Source organism: Xenopus tropicalis, chromosome 8, assembly GCF_000004195.4.
Source record: "Xenopus tropicalis strain Nigerian chromosome 8, UCB_Xtro_10.0, whole genome shotgun sequence".
In the NCBI taxonomy this organism is placed as follows: domain Eukaryota; kingdom Metazoa; phylum Chordata; class Amphibia; order Anura; family Pipidae; genus Xenopus; species Xenopus tropicalis.
Window position 1 is genome coordinate 82,984,323 of NC_030684.2, and position 26,976 is coordinate 83,011,298.

General features: G+C 37.7%; 3 protein-coding genes across 4 annotated transcripts; 1 reads left to right on the plus strand and 2 right to left on the minus strand.

Annotated features, from left to right (window-relative positions):
- Nucleotides 1-629: 629 nt before the first annotated feature.
- Nucleotides 630-6,252, minus strand: alkbh1 (alkB homolog 1, histone H2A dioxygenase). Of its 2 annotated transcripts, none has more exons than XM_012968616.3 (6): nt 6,045-6,252; nt 4,597-4,705; nt 4,042-4,204; nt 3,854-3,944; nt 2,883-3,076; nt 630-2,678 (listed from the first exon to the last, which is right to left on the minus strand). In XM_012968616.3, the coding sequence occupies exons 1-6, from the start codon at nt 6,228-6,230 to the stop codon at nt 2,225-2,227; spliced, it is 1,197 nt and encodes a 398-aa protein (XP_012824070.2). In that variant the 5' UTR covers nt 6,231-6,252; the 3' UTR covers nt 630-2,224. The 2 variants fall into 2 exon arrangements, with proteins under 2 accessions (XP_012824070.2, NP_001072394.1); NM_001078926.1 differs by having other exon boundaries at nt 2,107-2,678; nt 2,883-3,030; nt 6,045-6,115.
- On the plus strand, nt 6,178-13,079 carry slirp (SRA stem-loop interacting RNA binding protein). The gene is made up of 4 exons (XM_002938859.5): nt 6,178-6,360; nt 6,604-6,662; nt 8,216-8,323; nt 12,944-13,079. The coding sequence occupies exons 1-4, from the start codon at nt 6,294-6,296 to the stop codon at nt 13,007-13,009; spliced, it is 300 nt and encodes a 99-aa protein (XP_002938905.4). The 5' UTR covers nt 6,178-6,293; the 3' UTR covers nt 13,010-13,079.
- A 568-nt stretch (nt 13,080-13,647) lies between these two features.
- snw1 (SNW domain containing 1) lies at nt 13,648-25,634 on the minus strand. Its single transcript, NM_001017145.2, is given in 14 exon segments — nt 13,648-14,692; nt 15,297-15,460; nt 16,906-17,023; nt 17,150-17,246; nt 17,592-17,733; nt 17,830-17,946; nt 18,515-18,580; nt 20,314-20,383; nt 20,578-20,682; nt 20,855-20,961; nt 21,249-21,344; nt 21,856-22,017; nt 23,412-23,565; nt 25,618-25,634. Coding segments are annotated over 14 exon segments (1,608 nt in total). The 5' UTR covers nt 25,632-25,634; the 3' UTR covers nt 13,648-14,496.
- Between the last annotated feature and the right edge of the window lie 1,342 nt (nt 25,635-26,976).

Genomic DNA, 26,976 nt, shown 5'->3' on the forward strand with positions numbered 1-26,976 from the left:
CTCATTAATTAGGGGTGTACTGGGTCCCTGTTGTTGTATTTTTGTGAATAAATTAAATTACGTTTCTGATGTATGTGTTTATATTAAGGAAAATATGACTTTTTTTTTCATTGTAGACAATTAGAAGCCTATATCTTAAACAAGAAAATAACATATTTTGCTAGCTAATTGCAGTTTGTTCTGAAAAAAAAAGCCCCTGCCCCTGAAGTGAAAAAGCACAAAATGTTCAAAAAATTACCAGAGGGCTTATTGGTTTATACCATCAATTCCATGAGACTATAGTCCTGTTTGTCTCTTATTATTTAAAATTAAAGTACTTGATAAATAGCTGCAATTTTAATACTGGAATAAATATTTTCTCACTAATGTAACCCTTGAAATGCTGTAGCAGTTGTACATGTTAAGGGCTGCTAAAAGTAGTCCTCATCAATAAACTATGATTATGTATTTTAGAGAGGTCTACCCAGAGTATATTATTTCTTTGAATGATATAAAAAAAAAAAGCATTGTATAAAAAAGGACAATTAAAGTTGAACCAAATAATTAGACTAGAAATGTTGCAACTTATGTTTGGACCTTCTATACCATCATAAATCCATTACAGTCCTTTAGCAGTAAAGATCTGTGCCTTTAAAGATGAACACGTACCTTTTAATTTTCTCTTCTGTTGATTTACAGCACATTCTTTCAACTGGTGCCAGTTACCTGAGCTTAGGGACCAGCTCATAATATACAGTATATAAACACATCATAATATTTACCATACAAGGCTGATTAGTAGTTTGTCATAAGTGACTTGCAATAGGCATCATTATTTTCATTGAGGAAAACCAAGTCCATACATTAGCGCTAACTGCTCCCCAAATAAACTATATGATAATTTAGCCTAATAAACTAGTCAGCTACATGTTACCCGTAATTTAAACCTAAAGAGGTGATCTGGCCAACTTACCACAACATGGTCCTAGGGCCAAACGTGCATTACAATAAAGGGGATACGAAAAGCCAGAGTAAGGACCACATCAATGAGCTGATGTGGTCCTCGATCCAACAGAAAAATCAAGCCTATACGATCATCTGCCCAATTTTTGGCCAGCTAGTTGGGAAGGCCTGTTGGAGAGCCCCAAACAAGGGCAGATAAGCTGCTCAATCATTCTGAAGGATCTGAATCGGCAGTTTAAAACTGCCTGTGTATGGCTACCTTTAGCTGAGTACACCAATTAGTTTCTAGGGGAAAAACACCTTTTTTAGAGACCCAGTTAACTTGCACGAACCCTGCATTTAGCTTTCAGAGTCAATTTGAAAATTAAACGTAACTGTTAATAAAGTATGATAATAAAAAAAAAAAAAGTGAAATCACCACGGTGTGTAAATTTTATGAACAATGGTAAATAGCAATATTACATCAAAAAAGAAGAGTATTTGTAGAAATATAATAAAAATGTGCAATTTTATGAGGACCTAGGAGTCATTCCTCAGACCTCAGTGTGCAATTAAGGGCAATCTGGCAATAGGTCATCTGCTATTTCAAGCACAATTGGTGCACCATATGCTTTTTGACTACATGGCTGCAGTCAGAGAGGGTATGGGATGGTAATAAGCACACTGGGAGGCAACTGAGTAGTCTTTAACTACCAAGGACTCCTTTTTCTCTCCCCCCAGGCCTGCAGTTAGATAGTGCTTTTTTTTTTTTTACGATAGATGCAGTTGACACATTTCTGGTCTAAAGCTGGCCATACAAAACCTTGTTTCATATGATATTCGGTGTGTGTATGGCAACTCGGCGAGGCGACCCATATCGCAGAAGGCGATCGGGCGGGTTAAAAGATTTTGATGGCGCCCGAGCAAAATCTACCTTCAGGGCTGAATCGGCAGAAGGAGGTAGAAATCCTATTGTTTCTACCTCCATACGGTCCGATGGTCGGACGAAAGATCGGAAATCGCCACGTGTGTGGGCAGCTGAAATTGTGACTTACCCTAAGCAAACTGCGCATCTTTTGATCGTATGGCTACAGATACTCTCCTTGATGTAATATTGCCATTTACTCTTTCACTCTGCAGATTTGTAAATATGTGAAACGGATGTTTGCAGAAGGAAGGAAGCGGTTTATATCTGACTTGTATATTTCCAATATAAAATCTTCAAAAATGCTTAAAGCTCATAAATAAAAATGGAACACAGTCGTATTAAATGGAAATAAAATCAGTATTTGTAGCAGGACACTCAGCAATCCTCTGTCATTTTCATACGTTTTGTCAATACATCCTTTCCATCATGTCCTTCCCTTCCCATCTCTTCGCCGTCGTAGTGGTGATAAGAGTCTGCTTCAGTTAACTGACTCAAATTTTCCACTTGTGGAAAGGAGCAGCCCTCTTGCAAAACCTGCCTGACAGTCATATTAATGCGCGAACGGCGCAGGTACTGTGCACATACTTCCCAATCTAGAGTAGAACAAGGTTCAATAAGAGGAGGATCAGAGGTTTCAGTGGCTGGTGGAACAGAAAGGCATGGCGGCAACATGTCTCCCCCAGGGAAAGGGAGAATTCGTGGCACAGCATGGTACAGTAAACGACTTTGACCTGACATCACCATGATGTCTCCACTATGCATCATCATTGGAGTTGGCATGTGTTCCCGGTTTAAACCTCCCAACAAGAATATACAGGACTGGCCAAAACTAGAAAAAAAAAAAGAAACAAGCATAATAAAGCTGGAACACAGATTAAGGAATTCATCATAAAATAAAAATATCTCGACTGATTTTATCTACACCCTCAGCCATAACCATGAGGTACAGATCTGTATTTTCCTTTTTGTTGCACTCTTCCCTGCTCAATAATAGATGTATTATACTCAGATTATACCCTTGTTTGTCTCCCACCTGAAAGACAGAAGGGGGCTTTGATGGTCCAGCTCAGACTCATCGACATGAATGCCCAGGGATGAATCCAGATGATAGTAATTAAGGATTCCGGCCTCAGGTTTGAAATTGTGAAAGCCACAGGCTGCAGACACACAGCGGGAGAGCTCTGCCAGGTCCAGTGGGAAAGGAGAGAGAAGGTCACTGTTGTATGTCTTCAGGTAAGAGAACATTGTAGTGAGAAAATAAAGGCAAGTTTTATTATCCATAAAACCTGCTTAATGTATTTCAGAGATTTCAGAATTAACCAAACAAAAGCAGAATAAATGTTTTAAGGCAAATACCCACTCTTCCATATTGCTAATAAATGTTCTGAACTCTTTCTGAACTATACAGCTAAACAAGCTATCAAGCAGCAGATCAAGATGCTGTGCAGGAAGTGGGAAACAGTTGAAAAATTCTAGAAATGCACCAAATCCCAGCTTCGGTTTAGGATTCAGCCAAATCAGTGCCTTGCTGAACTCTTAAAATTAGATTGTGTCACTAAAACTTTCGACTCTTTTCTGTGCACCTCAGGCATGGCTTTTCCCCTCTGCTATCATAATCTCACACTGTAATTTACTCTTAAAATTAGACTGTGTGACTAAAACTTTCGACTCCTTTCTGTGCACTTCAGGCATGGCTTTTCCCCCTGCTAGTTTGCATATCTGCAAATTAGGATTCATATCCAGTTTGGCCAACCCCTTTGTATTTAACAAATCTGAAAAAAAAACGAATTTGGTGCATTCCTGACAAAAAGGCCTTAAAACCCATCTGAGCCTCCCTGATTTTTTTTTTTTTTTTGCTTATAGATCTAGTCTTGGGTTTTTTGCTTTGCCCTTATTTAACCAACTGGGGACTGTCAACAAGGACAAACTGGACAGAGTGGTCCAAAATAAGATTGCCCCTGGCACTTATGAATATGGATATCAAAATATAAGGTGTATGCATACTTTTGTGTCCCAGTTGTAGTGATAGCCAAGTGTCACCCATCTTAGTTTCTCCAGCACACTCTTCTTATTCCTCTTCTCTGCTGATTTACTCCTGGTGGATCATTGATATGAGATAAAAGAAAATATCTATAGTTACCAGCTAAACAAACATCTACAGCAAAATGTAGCTTTCCAAGCACACTTCTCACCTGAGCTGTTCCTGACTACTACCCCACAGGTCAGAAGTTTGTTCCAAAGTCATGTGCAGGTCAAGATTGCACACATTGGGCTTGCGAGGATAGAACTTTAGACATTGCCCCACCCAGTGATGCTGCCAGCCAGGTAGAAAGGGATTTGAAATAAAAAGGAACCCTGAAATTTAAAAAAGTAGTTGGCTGAACTGGCAATGTCAGCAAGCTGAAACCTTATGTGCTATGAATCTAGTTCAAGTTATCAGATGCATTAGAATAACAGGCCTGTGTGCAGTGCAAGAGAGACCAGTTCCTCAATGAAAATCTTGACTGGGGCCTATAAAGTACAGTGTAAGATTATGATAGCAACAATGTGTAATGGTGTTAGGATTTAGAAGAAAACTGCAATGTTTTCCAGGTGTCATTTCAGTGTGTACTGGTTAAGATAAAGACTGCATAAGGGTTTTAGATGAAAGCGTAAGACATGGATTAGTTATATGTAGATATGGCATAATATGCCTAGAATCAGTTGCTAACTAATGTTGCACAATATACAGATTTACAACACAATACCTGGATAGCCATCCAGGCTATACACTTTCCATTGGCGCAGTGGCTGTAAACCAGCTCTGCTAGCATCCTGGTCATTTAGTAAGCCGAGACCAAGCTTTTTGCTTTGAACCTGCAGTTAGCAAAGAATTTTTTTTATTCAAAATATACTTTTTTGTTTGCACAACACTATTATTACATATCTCTTTTTGTCAATACATATATCTGTGATCAATAAAACATTATCACATGTTAATTAGCGATATAATTGAACATGATGGAAACATGATGAGTATATAGCCTTTATATTTAATTAAATAACTGGTGTTTTCAAAGCTCCATGAAAGAAAATGAAAAGCAAGTTACCTACCACATATTCAACCTAAAATATTTTGAACAATATTCAAGCAGCTTTTCTTATGTTACTTAAAAGGACATCTATGCATTCAGAATGAATATTTATCCAACAGATAATTTATATTCTCTGTGATCTTAAGAATCGTACCATATCAGCATATACATTTTTGTAAATATTGCCCTTTTACATCATTTCCTTTGAGCCACTATTTTGTGATGGTCTATGTGTCACTCACTGATCAGTAAACCAAAGCTCTCCCCATTCATTGGCTGATGTAACCTAGTGTGGATATGTACCATTGGTTTGTGTGAGTCCAGAGCCTCTGGTGAGCCAGAGGTTGGATTTAGTACTTAAAATGGCAGTTTTTATACGGGATATACGGGATTATCCACTGGTCGTTTTGATTCTGCTATAAAAACGTAGAACAAGAATTTACTTTTAATTTCAGATTCTGCACAAAATATCAAAAAACATATACACTTCCTAATGCAATCATAGACAATGTCAAATGTTATAACTTTTTCTTTTCAATCACCACTTCTTGCTCATGCATTTACTCTTTTTATTAAGCTAAATATTAGTATCTAGTATTCTGCTTTACGTAAACGGGTTCTGTCCAGTAATAAGTGGCCTAATAAACAAGGGATTGCACCAGCAAGAAGTGGCGAGTGCTATGACTTCTTTAACAAAGTGCAAAGTCGCAACCTTTCCCCTACAATCACTAAAAGGAATGTTTGCAGTTCCCTAACCCTACTAATTTGCTTTTTAGCAGCCCCACCCCCCAAAATGAGGACAGTTATATTATAAATATAAAGCAGATTTTTTTTATATTTTTGGGAAAGTCATTATTATTGTTACCTAAATGTTGCAGGAACATCAGTGTCAATGGCAAAAAGCACTATGGAGTTCCATGCCTTAACATGCTACAGAACCGCTTTTGCTTTTCACCATGATCAACTGGACCATATCAAACTGCCCTACTCATTCAGAGCTTCCCCTAATAGTTAAAAATAATAATCGCCTGTTGATAAATTCGGCTTCAAACGCAAACATAAAATTATTTCAGCTACGCCCCGTTCCCAAACCACTGCCATAGAAAACCTGAGCCTTTCACCTTTGGGTGTCCCTGACTAAAATCTATCACTCCGCTCAAATCAGCTGGCGGGTTCCTGCTCTTGTACAAACGAAACAGCTTCCTAAACGCATCCTCCCCTTGCTCCAATCTGTAGGCCGCCATATTGGAATATCCCAACAGGGCGCCGCCATCTTCCGTACAGGCACGCACACGCAATTCAGACATCCTCCAGAACGTGTGTTTTTTTTTTCTGCCTGTGTGCGTGAGGTAGGGGTCACATTATCCAACATGGCAGCGCCGGCAAAGAAATCGTTTGAGGTTTTTGTGTCCCGAGTGCCGTGGACAGTAGCGAGCAGTAAGTAAAGTAAAAGATATGATATAACATTGACTCAGTGTAGGCTGAGACAGCGAGCGTTGTAAGCAAAGGAATACGAAGGAATAAAAGGAAGTTATGGACATCCTGAACCTGTGATCTTGAATACCAACCTCTAGATCTTGTAATGTTAGTGCGTTTTGATAGCGGATAAAATGTCCAGCAAAGTGTAGTACTGACTCATGATTGCTTTTTCCCGTATGCCCTCTCTCTCTTTCTGTACAGGAGAACTAAAGGAATATTTTTCACAGTATGGAGTTGTAAAGAAATGCCTTTTGCCATTTGTAAGTATTATTTCTGTATACACTTTATTTTTACTGAGCAACAAATCATATGTAAATCCATATTGTTGATTTTGTCATCAGTTAGTCCCTGAGAGATGTTTAAGCGAATAAGTCAGCAGAACACTGAGCATAATCATGGATCCTGTTAAATATAATCAGTGACAGTCTCCTGTAAGTATAGTGCATAGAATAGATATAGGCTAATATCACTCACCCCATGGTTCTACTAAGTGAAGTTGTGATAAGTGGCATAGATGTGTATGTTAGTGTGTATGTTTACCAGATAGTTGGGCATTGACTGAAAAATCTATGCAAGGGGTAAAGAGCATTCTACCCTAGGTACATTTTTCTTGTGAAAAACCTTGGGCAACTAAGAAATTAGTGAGGCAGAATTACAAAAGTGGGTTTGCCAGTAGCAACCACTTGTTTTTATCAGTCTACAGCTGGCCATACACGTGGCGATCTGACTATGTTTTGTGCGACCATCGGTCGCACGAAACATCGTCAGATCCGCCACACACCATTCAGGGCTGAATCGGCAGGTAAGGAGGTAGAAACAATAGGATTTCTACCTCCTTCTGCCAATTCAGCGCTGAAGGGAGATTTTGGTCAGGCGCCTTCTATGGCGCCCAATCAAAATTTTCAAACTGGTCCGATCGGCGAGTTGGCCGATATCAGCAGCTTCCTGTGATATCGGTCGACTCGCCGACATACCATACACGCACCGAATATCGTACGAAACGAGGTTTCGTACGATATTATCGGTGCGTGTATGGCCACCTTAATACAAGTAAAAATGAAAGTCAAAATCTGATTGCTATGGGTAACTACACTGGTGCAGTTCAACACTTATGTATGCAAATAATTCCCAGCGACATTGGTATAAATTATTTACGAAAACATATGTCATGGTGCTAATGATTTGCTTACGTTACAACCTGATAAGTTTACAACTCAATTTGCTGTGCTGGATCCTGTATTTCAGCATAAGATCAGTGCAAGCCATGTATAAATATGTTTCTGAAAAAGTGATTGCATATACATACTCATAACAAAATCATAGGATACTCAGAAACAGATTTCTGTCTCCAAAAAATAAAAAGAACTAAAGAAAATAAATGGAGATAAAGTAAAAATGACAAAAGTATTAACCAAACAATTATCCATGGGTTAATAATGTATTTAACCACAGCACATGCCATTCAATCAGGGGAAGAAAATAAAACATAAATAATAAAATGGAGTGATGTTTAATATCAGTCTAATATAAGGCCCCTGTATTGGATGCACAGGTCCTATATTATTCTGAAAGTTTCTAACTTATCCATGACAATAGTAGTGAGTTGTTTCATAACTGGATAATTGTCCAGTACGCTCTTAACCTTTAACTTTCCAAAGAGAGCATTTTTCAAGCTTTCCCAATAGTCTGCTTAGCTAGTGAGAATATAGAACCGTAAATATTTATGAGCAGCCCCCACAATTCACGTGTAATAAAATCTTTACTGGAATTTTTGTAAGAATAAGGCCAGTGATACTTGTAATCATATCTACAGGATAAAGAAACTGGTTTTCATCGTGGATTTTGCTGGGTTGGTTTTGCCTCAGAAGAAGGTTTGCAGAATGCATTACAGAAGGATGCACATCTTCTGGAAGGATCTAAAGTAAGAGTATATTATTTCTGTATATTCATACTGTAGATAAGCTTGTGTAACAGCTGTTTGTATTGTCATGTGGTGAAAGTGTTCTGCTTATTCTAATTAAACAATCCATATTATCTGTACAGGTATGAGATTGGTTATCCAGAAAGCTCATCTTCCATACACTCCATTATAAGCAAATAATTCTAATTTTTAAAAATGACTTCATTTTTCTCTGTAGTAATACAACATTACCTTGTACTTGATCCCAAGTAAGATATAATTCATCCTTATTAGAGGAAAAACAATCCTTTTGGGTTTAATTAATGTTAAAATGTTTTTTTCCTGTAGACTTAAGGCAAAGAGATCCAAATTACAGAAAGATCCCTTAACCAGAAAGCCCCAGGTCCCGAGCATTCTGGATAACTGGTCCCATACCTGTAATTTATTCATTATAACAGGGGTCCCCAACCTTTCTTACTCGTGAGCCACACTGAAATGTAAAAAGACTTGAAGAGCAACACAAGCATCATAAAAGTTCATGGAGGTGCCAAATAAGGGCTAAGATTGACTATTAGGCAGCCTCTATGCACACTATCAGCTTACGGAAGTAGTAAATCTTGTTTTTATTCAACCAAAGGAATTAAAAAATAACTACCTGGTTTGGGGGCACTGAGAGCAACATTCAAGGGGTTGGTGAACAACAACTCATGAGCCACTGGTTGGGGATCACTGCATTATAAGGTACAGGTATGGGATCCCTTATCCGGAAACCCGTTATCCAGAAAGTTCCGAATTATGGAAAGGCCATCTCCCATAGACTCCATTATAAGCAAATAATTTTAATTTTTCAAAATTATTTCCTTTTTCTCTGTTATAATTAATCAGAAACCTTGTACTTGATAACTACTAAGATATAATTATTGCTTAACGGAGGCAAAACAAGCCTATTTGGTTTATTCCATACTTAAATGATTTTGAACTTTCTATTTAATTTGTTCTTCCTTGAAAATGCTTTTAGTTCAGAAATAAGGCTGGTTTGCATGCACTGCACATTTGAAATGAAATAATTTTTATAGTATTTAAAGAAGCAGTAGTTAAGCAAGAGAGGTATTAGAGGTAGTTGTGAGCAGCAGGTGCTGATTGCTACACTCCTAGAATATCCCCATCTAGGTTGTACTAGGTGCACAGGTATTCCCTACAACAGTGATCCCCAACCAGTGGCTCAGGGGCAACATGTTGCTCACCAACCCCTTGGGTGTTGCTCTCAGTGCCCCCAAACCAGGTAGGTTTTTTTGAATTCCTGACTTGGTGGCAAGTTTTGGATGAATAAAAACAAGATGTAATACCAAATAAAGCCCCTGTAAGCTGATAGTGTGCATAGAGGCTGCCTAATAGCCAATCTTAGCCCTTATTTGGCACCTCCATGAACTTTTATGATGCTTGTGTTGCTCTCCAAGTCTTTTTACATTTGACTGTGGCTCACGAGTAAGAAACGTTGGGGACCCTTGCCCTAGAAGGAAAACCTTGCAGATCTGTTATGGGCAAAGTGTCCTAGAATTATTGGCCACCAGGGCACAGGTTTAGTAAATGGCCTGCAAAAAAGATGCAGTTTTGTGGCATATATCAGTAGTCCTTGCAGTGACTGGCTACTGGGGAAAAAATTGTTTGAGTAAGTTCAGCTTTTGAGGGTCTATGTATGTTAAAAAGCTAACAAAAAACTAACAAAACCCTGTTTTCAATTTTTAGAAGAATTACTTTGTAAGTTTTTTTTTTTTTTATTAATTTTGTTCTGCCAAACTTGTTACCATGTGTCTTGGTTAGACATAATACCAGTTAAACAGCATGCTACGTCATATGAATTGATGTGAATTTAATTAGGGGGATTGCTTTGTTGACCAGTTGTTCCCATGATTTTGCAGATGGCAGCCCATCCAGCGCATAGCAACATTTTTCCTTGCATAGTGGGGATTGAAATCTGTTCATAGAGTAGTTAGCCAGTATAATGTTGTCCAGGACTCCCAGGAGGCAGTCAGGTTACTGAAGGAAAGTCCAGATTGTCAATTAATACTTTAAGGACCCTGTTTCTGGTTATAACAGGGCCGAACAATTCGGTCTCTAGTCGATATAAGGTAGTTATAACAGTTTTTGGTTGCTATTATCCAGTCCTTTGTGGTCAATTGGGGGATTTTAGTTAACCAATGGCTTTGTCTCAAAAGGTTTGGGTTTCGTAGAGAGAAGAGTATGGCATAATTGAGACACTAATTTGGGGACTTCAGATGAATGTAAAGTGTGTTCTGTGGTTAGTGAACTCAAGCTTGGTGAGGTAAACTGAGTGTGGAATGCGTGCCAGAGGTGAAAATATCTAAAAGTCGGAGTTTGTTAGGCAGACAGATATCTGTTCATAGGTGGGGAAAGAGGAGTCTACTAGGGAAACGCTCAGGTACTCAAGGGTTACTTTTTCAAACTAAAAAAAAGACTTTTCCATAAGCACGCAGGTGAGGATCAAATGTCCCATGTGACCATTAGCCACCAGGTTAGAGAGATACAAAGAGGAGGTTGTGAGGTTGGCTATTACGTTATATATCTGTTCAATCAGTTATTTTTACACTAAACAGTTCTGTAAGGATATAAGTGACTTGCATATTTTTTCATCCCTATAGCCTTACATTCTCGTCGGTCAGTTAGCTGCCCAAAAACATTACTAGGAAACAACAACCTCAGTCTAAAAATCATAATTTATGTGGTCCTGTATCAAAAGTTTTGGCAAAATCCAGATACATCGCATCTATTGCAATCCATTCATAATAAACAAGTTTGTTTGACTATCTGTCCTTCCAAACATAATTTGGAATATGACACTTAACAAGCCTTCAGATAATAAATGTAATTGCTATTGAAAGCAACATTTGCTGAACTCCTGGTTGTTACTTTTTAAACAGTGTTGCAAAGGTCAGTGTCCTCCAGCAAGTCATGTCTGTCAGTCTGCTGGCTTGTGTTACATTGTTTCAAGAGTCAGAGCCACCAGGGCAGAGAATAGAAAAGGACAAACACTGCTTTTAATAGCAATTATATATACAAATAAGTAAAAAAACCATTACAAATTTTGTAATAAATGTATATCACAAAGTTGCTTAGAATTTTTTCTTTTATTAGGCAAAAAAAATATATTCTGGGTTGACTTGTCCTTTAATTGCAACCATATTTGTTCTGTGCCTTTAGCGAAAAGCTAACCCTGCAATCTATGTACTGATTGTAAGGAACTTTTAGTTTAGAAATGTATTACTTGTATGGCAGTACTGTTGCTACAATCAGTATCTGGATAAATGAAATCCCTCATTAAGACTTTTCCCAAATTAGTAGCCTATTCTATTTTCAGCAAGAGCTAAGCCCCTTTTTCTTCACTAACTTTGGGGGGATACTTTATGTACCTCAGAAAAGTATAGCCTTCTATATCACTGCCCAGTGGCTCATTCAGCAATGACAATTCTCATCATGTCTTAGATTTTCTGCTAAAAGCACAGAACTCCCATTGTAACAGCCACGCTTCTTGCATTGAAAACTTCTGGCCCTCCATGTCATTACTAACAGGGCTGTGGAGTCGGTAGATAAATTCTCCGACTCCTCAGTTTCTGATACTTCCAACTCCTCTGTTTTTAATATGCTAATATATTTTATACATTCACTTAAAACACAACTGAACTGATAATAAACTGATAGACAATTTTATCTATACTCCTACTTCTAATGATTTCCCTAGAATCCCATAGTCATGTTTAAAGTTTAAGCTAACATTACAGCTGAATTACAGCAGTTTTCCAAATGTTTTAAAAGCTTCAGTCTTAAACTATTGACTATCCATTCCCTTCACGTATACAAGTATTTCTAGTCCTGCAAATTTTTTTTTTTACTTGGTTATCAGTGAGAGTTAGGCTAGGTTCCCAGTGGGCATTGTGTTCCCTGTAACAGAGGAACCCGACGCACCTTAACTGTGCGTTACGTCCCATTTAGTGAAGCATACTTCATGGTCACTCAACGTGTTCGTTTATGCACTGCATGCATTGGGCATTATTCTTATAGCAGAGAAGTAATTAATTATGACTGTTTGTGAATTGGGACATTTAAACTTGCTTTATTTTTTTTTTTTTTATTCCCATTTAAATTTAGTAGGAGTCGGTTCATTTTTTGCCAACTCCAGGTACCCAAAATTGCCTCTGAATCCACAGCCCTGATTACTAATACCCTAATCTAAATCTTTACCTCCATTTTCCCTTAATATGTCCAAGTCCTCATGTAAGCTAACTTCCACAGAATTACTTACTGCTACCCCCCAGCCAAGTTTAAAATCTTCTCCAAACTTCTAGCCATCCTCTTGCCCAAAACAGCTACATCACCATTGAGATGAATCCCATCGCTGGCAAAAACTTTGTAGCCAATGGAAAGTCTGCCCTGTTTTCAAAAACCTACAATACTTTGCCAATTTCTGTAAGCATCCTAACTTTGCATGTGGCACAGGTACCTACTGAATTTTGCAGGAAAATTATTTTAATTAGTTTGGGCATATCTTTCAGTGCTTTCTTAAATATTATTTAGAATTTAAAAACATGTACCACTGTTTTGGTAACACTTTTTTTTTATTTGCAGCTCCAGGTTCAGCAGAACAAAAGGCTAGCAGCAAATACAAACAGACATGGGCAAGGAGAGAGCTGAACAAGAAATTTTATTGTATGGTGGTTTAAAAATTTAAATAAACACAAAATAAAAACACTTCTATACATGATTCTATAGTTTTATATATGAAAACATAACTTTTTTTTATTGCCAGTTTTAAGATGCAACATTTGCTTTTGGATGGTTAAAGCAGCAGCTTTTGCTCATGTTGGTTCACTTTTCTATATCACCTGAACTTTAACTCCTGTGCACCAGGCAACTCACAGACTGTAGATAAATGTAGGCATTGGATTTACCTTTTGCTCCATGCAATTATTGAGGTGCTTACAGCACCTGTTAGCTACAGTTATTTAAATGCACTGCATAAATGAACTGAAAACCAAGAAGTGATTGTGCTTCTAGACAATACTGCTCTGAATTTAAGATGTAAAGAGGAACTATATACCCCGGGCGCAAAAAGCATCTCTCTTATAGCATTGTTTTTAAGTTTAATGTCTGTCCCTATCTCTAACCAAAAATGCAGAGAAGCGCAGCCGCGTACCTCGCCGACATCATCTTTCCGACTGAAGACACTTCGGCTCTCTCTGCAGATACAAACCTGCTTGCGCATGCTTTTTGTGCCCGGGGGTATAGTTCTTCTTTAAGCACAGCTGCTTAATTAGTCGTAACAGTAAACATTTTTTTTTATTATGGAAAAAGCAGACATATTTTGTTTTTCCTTCTCATAAATTGTAGTAGTATAAATGAATACAGGGATGTTTGGGCAAAAGTCCTTCTTTGGCTGCAGAGAACATTGTGTTCAACAGTCATCTACAAAAATATAAACGGTTATTACCCTCCACCCTTGCTTTAGTGAAAAACTAATTTTGTTATTGAGTTATTAGGCTGCAGGGTCCACTCTTCCAGACAAACACACAAGGGATTCTGCCTTAAACTGGGGTAATACAAAAGGAAAATGTCCAGATAGACAAATATTGCATATTTAATGCAACATTCAGAAATATTGCAGCTCACACTACATAACGACTGCTTCACTTTTTTGCAAAGTTACCTGTTAAAAAAGCTGGAGAAATAATGTATCAAAACTACTATGTATGAATATTTTGAAATTAACTTTTTAATTAATTTTGAGTATGTTTATACTCCAAGAATTTCAGCAGGCTCAGTTACACAAAATTCTCTCAGCGCCAGGTACAGCCTCCTGTTATTACTAAATGTGCCAGGTAAATATCATACAACTACTGGATTCCTTGAAGAGTCTTCATTTGACCACATAGAATATATCCTGGATTCTAGCAAGTAGCAGCAGTACTGGCATAAGTGTTTTGGAAAAGCGCAGATTTTTGACTAAAATACAGTTACAGTGTAAAAAAAGTTACCTGCAGCAGTAGAATTTTTGCAAGTAAGCAAAATTCTAGACAACCACTGGACTAAACACTTAATAAATGAAAACAATTATGTACATATAGTCTTCCTACTCCTGAACCCAGTCATTAACAGTCCCATTAATACACAAATGTGCCACCTCACTCCTTCCTGCGCTTCTTCATGTCATGGTCATGATCTTTAGCTCGACCACTATCGGAGGGTCGTTTTGACCCTCCATGCTGTTTAGCCTCCTCCAAGAACTTGTCCAAACCAAAAGGATCCTCCTCAAATTGTACTGGACCTTCATGGCGCTGCCTGCGATCTGCGCCAGAAAAGTCCTTATCAGGAACAAACCTGAAATGGAAGTAATTTGGGGATTATTAAATGTAACAACATCTTAACTGGGGACGGTCTAAAGGAGCTACAAAATCCTATGCCATCATGGCTTAAAGGAGAAGGAAAGGCTAATAAAGAGTTAATCTCACGCTGCAGGCACACCTTCAGGTCTCTTAATAGTGCCCTTAAGTCTCCCCATATTTCTCCTGTTCAGATGATCAGAAGCCTCATAGTGAAAAAAACTGAGTTCTGTAAAGAAAGTTCCCATAATGCCACGCTCCTGCACCAAGACCAGTGTGCATGTACAGCTTGTAAGACTATGAGGAAGCTTCCTGCTGATTGGCTCAGATCACACATTCCTGGGGGGGGAGTGGGAGCAGGAGAGAGCTGTGCACACTCTGGCACAGGAAAACAGACAAGAAATCCTGTTTCTTTTGACAGAGAACTCAGTACAGGGTTTCTGTGAGTGCTTATGGCTGTATTTACATAGACCTTTCTGATAATGATTAGTTTTTACCTTTCCTTCTCCTTTAAGCCTCTCTTTCTACTACTAAACTACAGTTTCCTGTGTCCCCCTTCCATGTTAGTACATCAGTCACTTTTCAGAGTCACCCACACTCACCTGTTGGTTTTAACCAAGGTGTCCAGGTCATCACCATATACATCATTATCTGTATTTTTACTAGGACGGTAGATGTTCTGAGCCAGTTTCTTGTTGCCCAACCATGGCTTGTCATACACGTTATATACCTCATCCTCTCCACCTGCAAAGCCACTGTCCATACCCTATGGTAAGAACCAAGAATGAATAAGTTCTGTTAATGAGTATCAAAGAAAGTCACACGCATACCTTAATGGTGTTGCACCAAATCAGTTATTTTATAATTTGTTTAGTATTGAGATAAATCTCTTAATTTGTATACTCAAATTTGTTCAAATCAAATTGCATTGTGTGAACAAAAATTGTTGCATTCAGTTGGTCCAGGTGCGCATGCTGTGCATGGGCATTCAGCCTGGGGCTGCACAGAAGATCCAAGAACAGGAAGAAAATTGCAATATGGCATATCTACAGCAGTACTGTTTGTCAGTTTTATGGTCATCTCAACAATATACAAGTACACAGTGACACAAAATTAGTACCCTGGCTCAGTGATATTTTAAGTGAACATTATCTCTATCCAGGGGTCTCACGTAACTTATAAGTGATTTTGCAGAAGAATTGACTGCACATTAAAAGGTGTGGTTTAGACTATTAAATTAACTTTTATGGGCTACACTAGAGCAAGCTTTACACCCAGCTACAAATCTAGCTGAAATTCTATGAAAGACTTATTGCCTTAACAGAAATAAAACAAGCAATGTAGCAGTCTCTACAGGTATGGGCAGCTCTTAAATATAAAGACAAACTATGTAAGCCACAAAGCTAAATGATACTGATGGTTCAAAAGGCAGCCTTTCCCCCTGGGACCACCTAAAGTTAGGTTATTTAAATGTATTTTTATAATGTGGTCTGGACCATAAGGATGTTAAGATTTAGAAAACAGATCAAGTCTTAAAGGAACAGTAACACCAAAAAATGAAAGTGTATAAAAGTAACTAAAATATAATGTGCTGCTGCCCTGCACTGGTAAAAGTTGTGTGTTTACTTCAGAAAGTCTACTATAATTTATATAAATAAGCTGCTATGTGGCCATGGAGGCAGCCATTCAAAGGAGAAAAGGCACATAGCAGATAACAGATAAAACACTATTGTATTCTCCAGAACTTATCCGTTATCTGCAATGTAACCTGTGCCTTTTCTCCTTTTTTCCAGCTTGAATGGCTGCCCCCGGGGCTACACAGCAGCTTATCATATAAATTATAGTAGTCTTACTGTAGCAAACACACCAGTTTTACCAGTGCAGGGCAACAGTGCATTATATTTTTATTACTTTAAAGCTCTCTCATTTTTTTGGTGTTACTGTTCCTTTAAATTATCTGAACTGGAGTGGATTTCAATATAGATACTGAGAAAGTGCTTTTACGTTTGAGGGTTTCTTCTTTTACAATGTATGTAAATTAAAGTATGGGTGAACTTTTTGAAGTCAATTGTAAGTATTGTGTATCGTGTATAAGTGCCAACATGTTCTTATGCGCTATACAATAAATGGGCATATACCCTGAACATACTTATTACATACAAAAAAACAAAAACAATGATAGACTCTTTGTGGCTGTAATAGTGGTATTACCCTGCTTTGGTTGAAAAGTCGCTGGTCATACTGAACTTCACTTGATGTCCTTTGATTTGGAATTCCAAGAGCAATCTGTTCACTAATGTCTCTTTCTTCATTCCTTTGAAGTTTGGACCTAGCAGCAAACAGAAATGTTCACTATGCAAATAGATGGAAGGACGTAAATAAAAGATCACTCAGTCCCAAAGGATGCATATTAATTGGAAAAACTCCTCAAAAAAGCCAGCAATTTAAAACTCACCTTTTGTCTGGGGCTGCCCTAGATAGGTTTCGCTCATGTTGCCGTTCCTTGCGCCTCTCATGCCGTATTTCTTCCCTCTCTCTGGCTTCTCCATCCTCTGTACCAGGTAGTTTAATAGGTTAATTTTATCATGGCTTAATACAACTACACGTTTTGGTGATGCACATCTAATTTTTTCTGTTAATTCTATCCCTAATACAGAAATGTGAGCAACTGTCTTTCTGCCATGACATCTACTCTTCCCACAATGTGTGCAATTAAAGACACGTGGAGGACAGTACATCTTGTAAGCTAAAGTAGTTGTCTAAAACCAAACATAAGACTAGCTCAAAAAAAAGGAGAGAATTTCCCTTCTTAAACAAAAAAATCCTCAATTTAAAAAATATATTCTGCCTGGCTGCCAGTTGCAGACACATATCCAAAATACATTTTACGCTTATACCTTTGTCTGTATGGGACTTTATCCCAGCTCTGCGTTCCCTTGCGATCTGTGCCAGTTCCCTAAGTTTTTCCTCCTTTTTCTCTTTCTCCTTCTGCGCCATCTTACGCTCCACCTGGGCTCTCATTTCCACTGCTTCTCGGGCCTATGGATAACAGTTACATAAGTACAAGACCTACTCTGACAATGTAATTTCTTAGAATTACAGGGGCAGATGCAAAATTATAGAATGTTCACAAACCTTTCTGTCAGCTATGTACAAGGCTTCAGCAAGCTTAGCAAAGTTCTCATTGATATGGACAGTCTGCAGCCCCCGGCCATCAGCAGCCAAACGTTTATCTAGTGGGATGGTATAACCCTATAGGAGTCAAAAACATGTGAAATGAACACCAAAACAAATACCAGTGTAACTATCTCAGGAAGTTTTGAAGATAAAATTTAAGCAAACAAAAACAGAGCTGCAAAGCCTAAACAAGGAATGCCCTTGCTAAATAAGTAAACATTCCTGCTTATAGAAGTCTTTTTTTACACCCAAATATTTTAAATTTATCTTGCACTAAATGTTCAGTACCCAGGGTAATCAGTACAAGTCTGACATTTATATCTCACCCAGCCCCAAAATGAGAAATAAAAATATATAAAAAGCTGCTCAAAGTATCAAGTGCTTCATTTTAGAAAGGGGAAACTTGTGCAGTCAGTGTGTCACCAGGTGGGAAGCATCCAGAAAGCAGCCATTGAAACTTTGATAGCATTACATAAGCTATATAACACCAGGGGTCATATCTACCAGCAAGTCAAATCTGCTCCATTTTATTTAAACTGAATTTTTTGTAGCAGTAGCTTTAGTCCATATGTAGATTTCTGATAGATGGCTGGAGATTTATTGACATTGGTAATTTGAAAGGGCAAATTGTGTACAATCTTACCTTGGCATTCTTCCAGTTAGAAATACATGGGGGTATTTTCCACTCTTGCTGTTCCTTTACAGTCATCTAAAATAAAAAATAAATAAGTTGGTATAATAATTCAAGTCAGAGGACTGACTCGCTGAAAAGTCTGGTGGTTTTCCCATAGAACACCACAGCTTGAGACCCTTGTAGTAGTCACTCAGAAAGAAATATTTTGATTTGGTGAACCAAGTGTAGAATATCAGATCATTCAGTAGCTTCAGACAAAATTGTCTGTCACACACCCTATTAAAAGTGTTTTTATACCCTTGCACAAATAAAATGTTTTGACCACATAAAATTAATTTTATTTAATTGGTCAATAAATCAGATTAGATCACAGAAAGTTACATTTAATGAATTAAAACTACAAAGGGTCTCTTGTTGTGAAGCAAAATACTTAAGACAAAGGACCTCAACTGCACTTTCCCTCTTTTCAGCTAAATGCCCTTGAAGCTAAAATGATCTGGCATACGATATCCTGTTTATTAAGGGATTTTAGGGAATTTCCCGCTTGATATGATATCTAATGCCAAACTTGATGAAGCACAAAGATTAAGCGAGCCATTCTGACAACTGCTAACTTTGAGACCTACGGAGCAATTCTTTATCTCAACCCTAACACTTTTATCCATACAATAAACCTTATATGTAAACATGGATTCCTTTAATTGTTAGCAATGTTTAGTCCAAACATTAAACCTTTTTTATCTAAGTAATCTGTAATTATTATGAGCACAAGATAGCAGATTGACTAAAATTGCCAAAAACAGTCCTCGGGTTTGCCATTTTAGATATTACTAATGATTTCTTGCACTTCCCTATGCATGAGAATGCACTGCAATTCTTTGACAACTTGGGCATGCCCAAACAATAATTCACTGCTAGGTATAATTAGGAAGAAGTGCTATAATGGCCACACCATGGGTTGGATTATCCATAATTAGACTCCAATACATTGTTTAAAGTGGCTAAGTAGTTACAATATATTGCAACTTCAAGGAAGCATTATACAATAACTTTTATTTGTAGCTATTTCAAACCACACAAGAAGTATAGTGCTTGGTTACGTCACTTAAACTTGTGCATTATAAGAATAATGCACTCCCTTATCAGTATATTAAAAGTCACCTTGCCTAGCCTGTATAAAACCCAGGACTATGTTTTTCTGTGGTCATGCAAGCCCTTGATAACCATTAATATTCTTATATTTAACAATAGGAAATACATATTACAATTATCATAAATACATATACAATTATCTGTCTCTTTTTCTATCAAATGTTGATATAACAAGTTTTCACATGATCACTATGAAAAACTGCTTTGCAGTTAAAGGGGTAGTTCACCTTTAAATTAACTTTTAGTATGTTTTAGACATGGAGATTCTGAGACGATTTGCAATTGGTGTTTGTTTTTTAATTTTTGTGTGGTTTTTCATTTTTTTAGTGTTTCATTAAGCAGGTTTCCAGCCTGGAATTTCAGCAGCCGTCTGTTTGCTAGGTTCTAATTTACCCCTGTCACCAAGCAGTGCTTTAAATGATAAACAGGAATATGAATAGCAGAGGCTCAAGGTAGGAAAATAAGGAATAAAATTTAACAACAATATAATGGTAGCCTCACAGAGCAGTAGTTTTTTGGTTTTTGAGGTCAGCTAGAAAAAGGGAAAAGAAAAAAATGAAGACCAATTGAAAAGTTGCTAGAAATAGGACATTCTACTAAAAGTTAATGTAAAGGTGAACCACCCCTTTAACTTTGGTTGTCAAAACAAGTTTTACCTTTCTGCTGGGAGAATGCATTACTGGTGCTGGAGGAGATGGAGGCCCACGTGGAATTTTCTTATTAATTCTAAATGGGAAGAAAAAAAACTGTTTAGTAAAGAAGATGAATGCACATACTTCATATTGTCTATTTACTGAAATAATAAATAGGTTCACCAACTCCCATGGAAGCATTTGAACAGAGGCTTCCCCTGCAATCTTTCAAGCAAAAGCATATTGTCTCCACATCAATGCATAGAAAAGAATTAAAAATTTACTTACTTAAATCGAGGTGGCTCCATTGGATCCTTTTGCATCTCCACCATCCGAATCACCCTCTGCTTGGCACCAGAGTTAAAAGCCACTCCCTGCTGAGAGGGTGTGTACCTACAGACAGGAAAAATTTGAATGTTTCTCCTGCTTGTATTTAAATTTATTTTATGGGTCTCACATTATAATGATTACAATTATGACAAAATATTTGTTCTTTATAAAGAATTAGTATCAGAATATTTTATTTCTATAAGGGAAAAATCAAATACAGATAATGATGCATTACCTAATATACTGTGCAGGTGCCAATTTATCTGCAGCTCGTACAGGCATTGCAGCAGCAATCTTTTGGGACACTGATTTTTCCAGAGCCTGTCTTGTCTTCTCTGTGAGCTGTTACCAGGTGAAAACACATTATTATAAATATGACAGTTTGCTCAGTAAATCTGGGCCTCTCTCCAATAAGCTGGTTGTATTGCATGCAGTATAGCAATCCTGCTGTCTGGTCTAACATGAAAATATGCATTGTCTTAAAAACTACTGTTAGGCCTAATTTGTAATGTAAGCCATTGCACCTCCTTTCTATTGTTGTATAAAACCGAGGGTTCCAGTGTGTTTTGATCCCTTCTGTCTACCAGTCACTGTATGGAATATCACTGCTGGACTATTTTATGCTTTACCTCTTTAATTGTTTCCTCATCAGGTCTTTGTAGCTCAGGATCATCTTCATCCATCACCTCTTTAGGTACCAGGTCTGTGTACTTGCTGAAAATGACCTGTGAATATAGTCAGACATTTTAACTACTGAGAATTGAGTTATTTACCTACTGTGACAGAAACTAAAGATTACATTCATAACTGGCTTTAATAAATATCTTATAGTGCATAAAAAAACATTTGAATTTCCTCACAGATGGGAAAACAGGTGGGATTGATGGGAGAATGTATATACTTTTGACTTAAAGAAGGACTCTGCTGTAGATATTTAGAATACTGAAGTAATACATTTTGTGGTCTAATGGCTTCCAATGCAGGAGTCATTACTCCACTGCACCCGGAATTAGCTTTTACTTTATATACCTGTGGGTTAAAGATATAGCCTGCGAAAGTCAGTGCTTTGCATAAATTGCACATGCTGACTACTAAATAGCAACTGGATGTTCTCCTTGGATTAACATTATGCCACTTAAATTGCTTTACTACTGTGAAATACTTAAATCATTTTTTGAATGACACAAAGGAATTATTTCTAATTTCAAGTTTACAGTACTAAGTCTTTGGACTTACCTTATCCTTGGACTGTCCCTGACGAGCAATAGCATCATATTTTATCTTGCCTTCTGCATCGACCTGCACAGCCAAGGCATTGGACATTTTCTTTTTGCGGCCCATGTCCAGTGGATATTGTGCCACATGTATCTCTGGAAAAGCACCGCCATCTCCAAAATCCTATAAAAAGGCCAAAACACAATACTGAAGCTGGGTAGCAGACTATAATCCATTTCTTATAACTCAATTTTTTTCTGCAGAGTTAATCAATGCTTTTTGTAATCACTAAGTGTTATTAACCCTGTTGAACAAATGGACAGTGCTGTGAACTGGTTTAAAACCCAGACGAAACCAATGACAAGGCGAGAAAAGTGTAAGCAGTGATGTTACACAGAGAAGACTATCAACAACAAGATAACTAAGTAAATTCATATTGCTATTACACTGTGTAACACCCCTCTACAGGTAGATGAACACATTTCTATGTTAGCAAATGCCATTTGTCGCTTTCTCAGTCTCAGATACAGAGAAAGTAAATGCCCCACAGAAGTCACCTCAAGGGTGCAGGAACAAGGCAAAGAAAATGCTTGGTGTAGGATAAGGAAAAAAAGTGGAGGAATGGACATATTTGTCCTTAGCATCTACACTTGTAGTGGATTATGAAATTGAGCACAAAGGAGGGGAAGATGAATACTAAAATGACTTAAAGTGATACTAACACCAGAAATGAAACCTTTTTTACATCTTTCATAACATTGTCTTTGCATGAGCTTTATAATTTTGCCATAAATGTATTTCCTGAGAATTTTACATTCCCTATCTGATTCCCCATGTTCCTCTATGAGAGGACTGCCATATTTGTGCAGCAGGAGTCCATTAGCATTAGAAGCTATAACTGACAGGCTGAGAAGGGACAGTCATGTTGGCAAAACAGTCAGGTTTAGGAACTTCAAGTAACAATAACTCACAAAAGCAGCCCTATCAGTGAAAAATGATCAACATGACCTATAGGTAACTTTTTATGTAGATTCATATTTTAAAAAGTAGTTTTTTTGTGTCAGTATCACTTTAAGTGAACCCTGTGTGCAAGCCATGCTTCAAAGGATAAACAAATATTAGGTCAATTAAGTTCTGTATATTTGATGGACCAATGGATCATATATTTGCACATTTAATTCTAGGCTTTAGAACCAACACACAGGAAGTTAATTCCATGACCTTGAATTTCCTTTTCATGCTATAATAAATAATTTTTTGTTTAAACAATTCTTAGACAGTTTTTTGTTTTAAACTTTCCTGTTATAAGATAGTACCTTGATTAAATAAGACAGCATAAAACCATGTTGATGGCAAAATAATCCTGCAATAACTGACTTATTGAAAAATCAAAGCCATCATTTCTTTTCCCTTATTTCCATTTTTGCATTTCTCCATGTTGTCCACTTTTGTCCTCCCATCCCTTTTCTACTCTCCCATATTGAAGGGTAGATAGGACACTAGATATAGACCTTTTTTCCCCAAATTATAATGATAAAGGATGGCCAACTGCAGGACATCACAGAACAAAATAATACCTCAAGGGATCTGGGTACCCATCCTTTTCTGTGGCCATAGGGAGGTGGTTCACGGCGCGATGCAACTAACGCGGTCTGACGAGACTTCTGTGCTCTCAGCTTTTCTTCTGCCTCTAATTGGTCCTGTGATAACTGCGTTGGAGCAGGCAAAAAACTGGGAGGAGAAAGGAGGATGAGTAATTTACAGTTAATGGACTGTGTAGAACAGCAGAAACCTCCTACTGGAATAAGAATGTATTAGTTCAGTTTAAGTATAAATAAATCCAGTTTTAATTCTTGTTAGAGCATCACTTTTTATACAGAGCAATGAGACAATGGCCAAGGTGTGTGTTAATCAGCATAAAATTTGGGAGCTGGTTACCCTCCTTTTTAATATGAGGGAGAATGAAATAAAAGTATTCCTCTTTACTTCCACTGGATACTAAACAAAATGGACTGTAGTAGTCATAACCCATTGGTTATTGAACACTGGTATATTACAGTTGTGCTGGAAAGTTTGTGAACCCTTTAAATTCTTCTATATTTTTATATGAATGTGCCTTAAAACACCATCTATAGAAGAAAAAAAATAGATAAAGAAAAGCTAGGGAAACAAACGAAACAAATTATATTTGGTCATGTATTTATTGAAAAAATGATAAGTACGTCAATCATCTGCCTGGATTATATCTTTTTATGCCAGCATGGAAGGAATTGTATACACTAAATTTAGAGAGCACCACTTGTGACTGAAAAAATAAATAATCATATATATATATTTTTTTTTTGGTTTGTCCCTGAGGAAGAGCACAGTTGGTGCTCGAAACGTTGGATCGTTTTCATTAAAAAAATTTTTGTTTTCTAACAAAGTCCCTGCGTGTGCGGCTCATTGTCTTGATATATATCTATATCTATCTATCTATAGATATATATATATCTCAAATGCCCTGGGTGGTGCGAGTAAAACAAATTATAAAGAAAGGGTACTGCACACACAGGGACTACATGCAAAGAAAAAGTGTTTATTGAAAAAAATCCATGACCATATAAAAGCACGAGGCTAAAAGATTTCCCAGAAAGAGAGCCTTTCTTAAGACATCCCGGGACCAAAATATTAATAACCACAAACAAATAATTTCACTCATTTATAAGTCCCATTAGTGCTTCAATTTTTACTATGTGGATATACATTTCATTGGAGGCACTTGGGCTATTGAATTTTGATTTTCTGGGATTGTTAATGTAATACTGTCTCTTTCGCTGTCCTAAGTTAAAAAGGTTGGGGATCCCATATATATGTATATAGTGGATCCCCAACCTTTTAAACTTGCAAACCACATTCAGATGTAAAGTGTTGGTGAGCCAAACAAGCAAGAAAAAAGTTCTTTGGGGATGCCAAATAAGGACTGTGATTGGCTATTTAGAAGCCCATGTGGACTGCAAGTCTGCAAGAGGCTATGCTTGAAGTAAAACTGTGTCTCTGTGCTTCCAAAACTCAAAAATGGGCACCTACTTTAAGGCCACTGGGAGCAATATGTTGTGGAACACCAACATATTTTATTTATATATATTAGTGTTAGACTAGCAATAGTAAGTATTGTTAAGTTAGTAAGAGAGGCCCATTGGCTACAAGTGGACTGGCAAATAGTCTGGTGGAAGAGCACTGTATGTGGAGTTTAAGTATGTAGCAATGCAAAGGTATCAACAGGGTGAAAATACTTTCTTACACAATTATCCCGCCCAGCTGTGTATAGCAGCAGCAGAGAAATGCAAATGAACGATCACAACACAACAAAATGAGAGGCAACTCAAGAGAGCTACCAGCAACAATGGCACAATGGAAGATACATTATTCAGGACTGCCTGTATCTGAAAGATACTTAGAGACACTACACTCAATGCCTATTAAAGTTTGTTGTCCGTAACAGTAATTAAAAATGTCACCAGAAACTTTGTAAAATGATAGCTAAGAAAGCAAGATTTAGCCAAAAGAAATACAGTTTTCTGGATAAGCCATAATCTGACTGCACACGTTGTGCGCAACTCGCAGCTAAGCAAACACCCCACTGTCACGTCCCAGTGCTCTGATGACTGAAAGATAAAAAAAAAAAAGTCAGCACAGGGTTTCCATTTGGCGCCCATATCCTTAAAGAAATGTGAGATGCAAAAATTATCTCCCCAAACTGTCCTATCCGCATTTCCACGTCTGTTTCTACCCCAGGCTTACCTGGCCAGCGCCATTTTCCCTTTCGTCCTCCTTCCGGAAACGCAGCTGGGATACTGAGGAAGTGACCTCGGAGACAAATACCACGATCTTACGGGTGCATGTCGGTACTTGTAGTTTTACGACTTTGATCGCGATTTTGTCGGTAATACAAAATAGTCTTGTCTACAGGATTGTGAAATAAGCAGTCTTTGTATAGGTCAGACTATAATGTAGTGGTATATTTAACAGTGCAGAAAATCAATAAACTCAATAAAATGTACTTATTAAGAAATGGAAATGTCGCCTGCTGCCAGTGGATGCGGATGGTGCTGGAAGTATAAGCAATTCTTGCCGTGAAAATACTTCAATAGTGTTTTGAAGCAGAAAAACACCACTTCAAACAGTATCTGATGGTTTCGCCATTAGTCAGTAGCACTGCAGTAGATGGTGGCAAGGGTGATTTGGGGCATTTGGCTAATGTCTGAAAAATGTTGATGAAGAAAACACTCTCGCGACTGTTAGGATGTAAATCCTCAGGACACTCCTACTCATCCCACAAATTTTTAGCTACATGCAAAATTTTTTATGGACAACAACTGAAAATGCTGAAGATCTCTGTCAATAAGATTTCATGCTTCCTTCATTGATAAGCTATGATATCCTCTAAAAAGATTGGCTGATTCAATAGTTTGCTGCAAGGTTAACAATGCAGCCCATGTATGGCCACCTTAAGACTGAGGGACCTTTACTCTACCCAATCTGACAAAAATTTCCTCCCAGTACTATTCTCCTTTCTTACATTTGGCCACCATCAGTTTAAAGTTGAAACTCCTGTCCAATCACAGTAAAGTATATTTCAAAGCATGACCATCCTCAGAAACTCAATGATCCTAGGGGCACCTGTAACTTTTGGCGCAGATTGGAAAATTATGAGTTGGGAAATGGGAGAAGATCTTTGGGCCATTCTGTTTGATATTTCCTGGAAGACCCCTTCTAAGTCAGTCCACTTAATTATTTCGGACTTATTAATTTTGGTTTTCTTTTTGGTCTCTCATAATAGGCCCCTAAGCTTACACCCTAACTGACGGCAGCACTTAGCATTTGCTGTTTAAGGAGAAGGAAAGGTAGAATCAACGTGGGTGGGTGCAAAATGTTGGGCACCCCCCCAGTAACTGTAATACCTACCTGGTATCAGTGCCCTTGTTAGCAGATAACTGCACCGGCCTGGTGTACATGGAAGCCAGCAATCTTCTTCTTCGTGATCCCAGAGCTGATGGATATGCAGTAGAGTGAAAAAAAATTGCTTTTTTGTTAAACGCTGGCTATTCATTCTACTTAGCATGCACAAATGGTGCGATGGAAGAAGGAAAAGGATTGCTC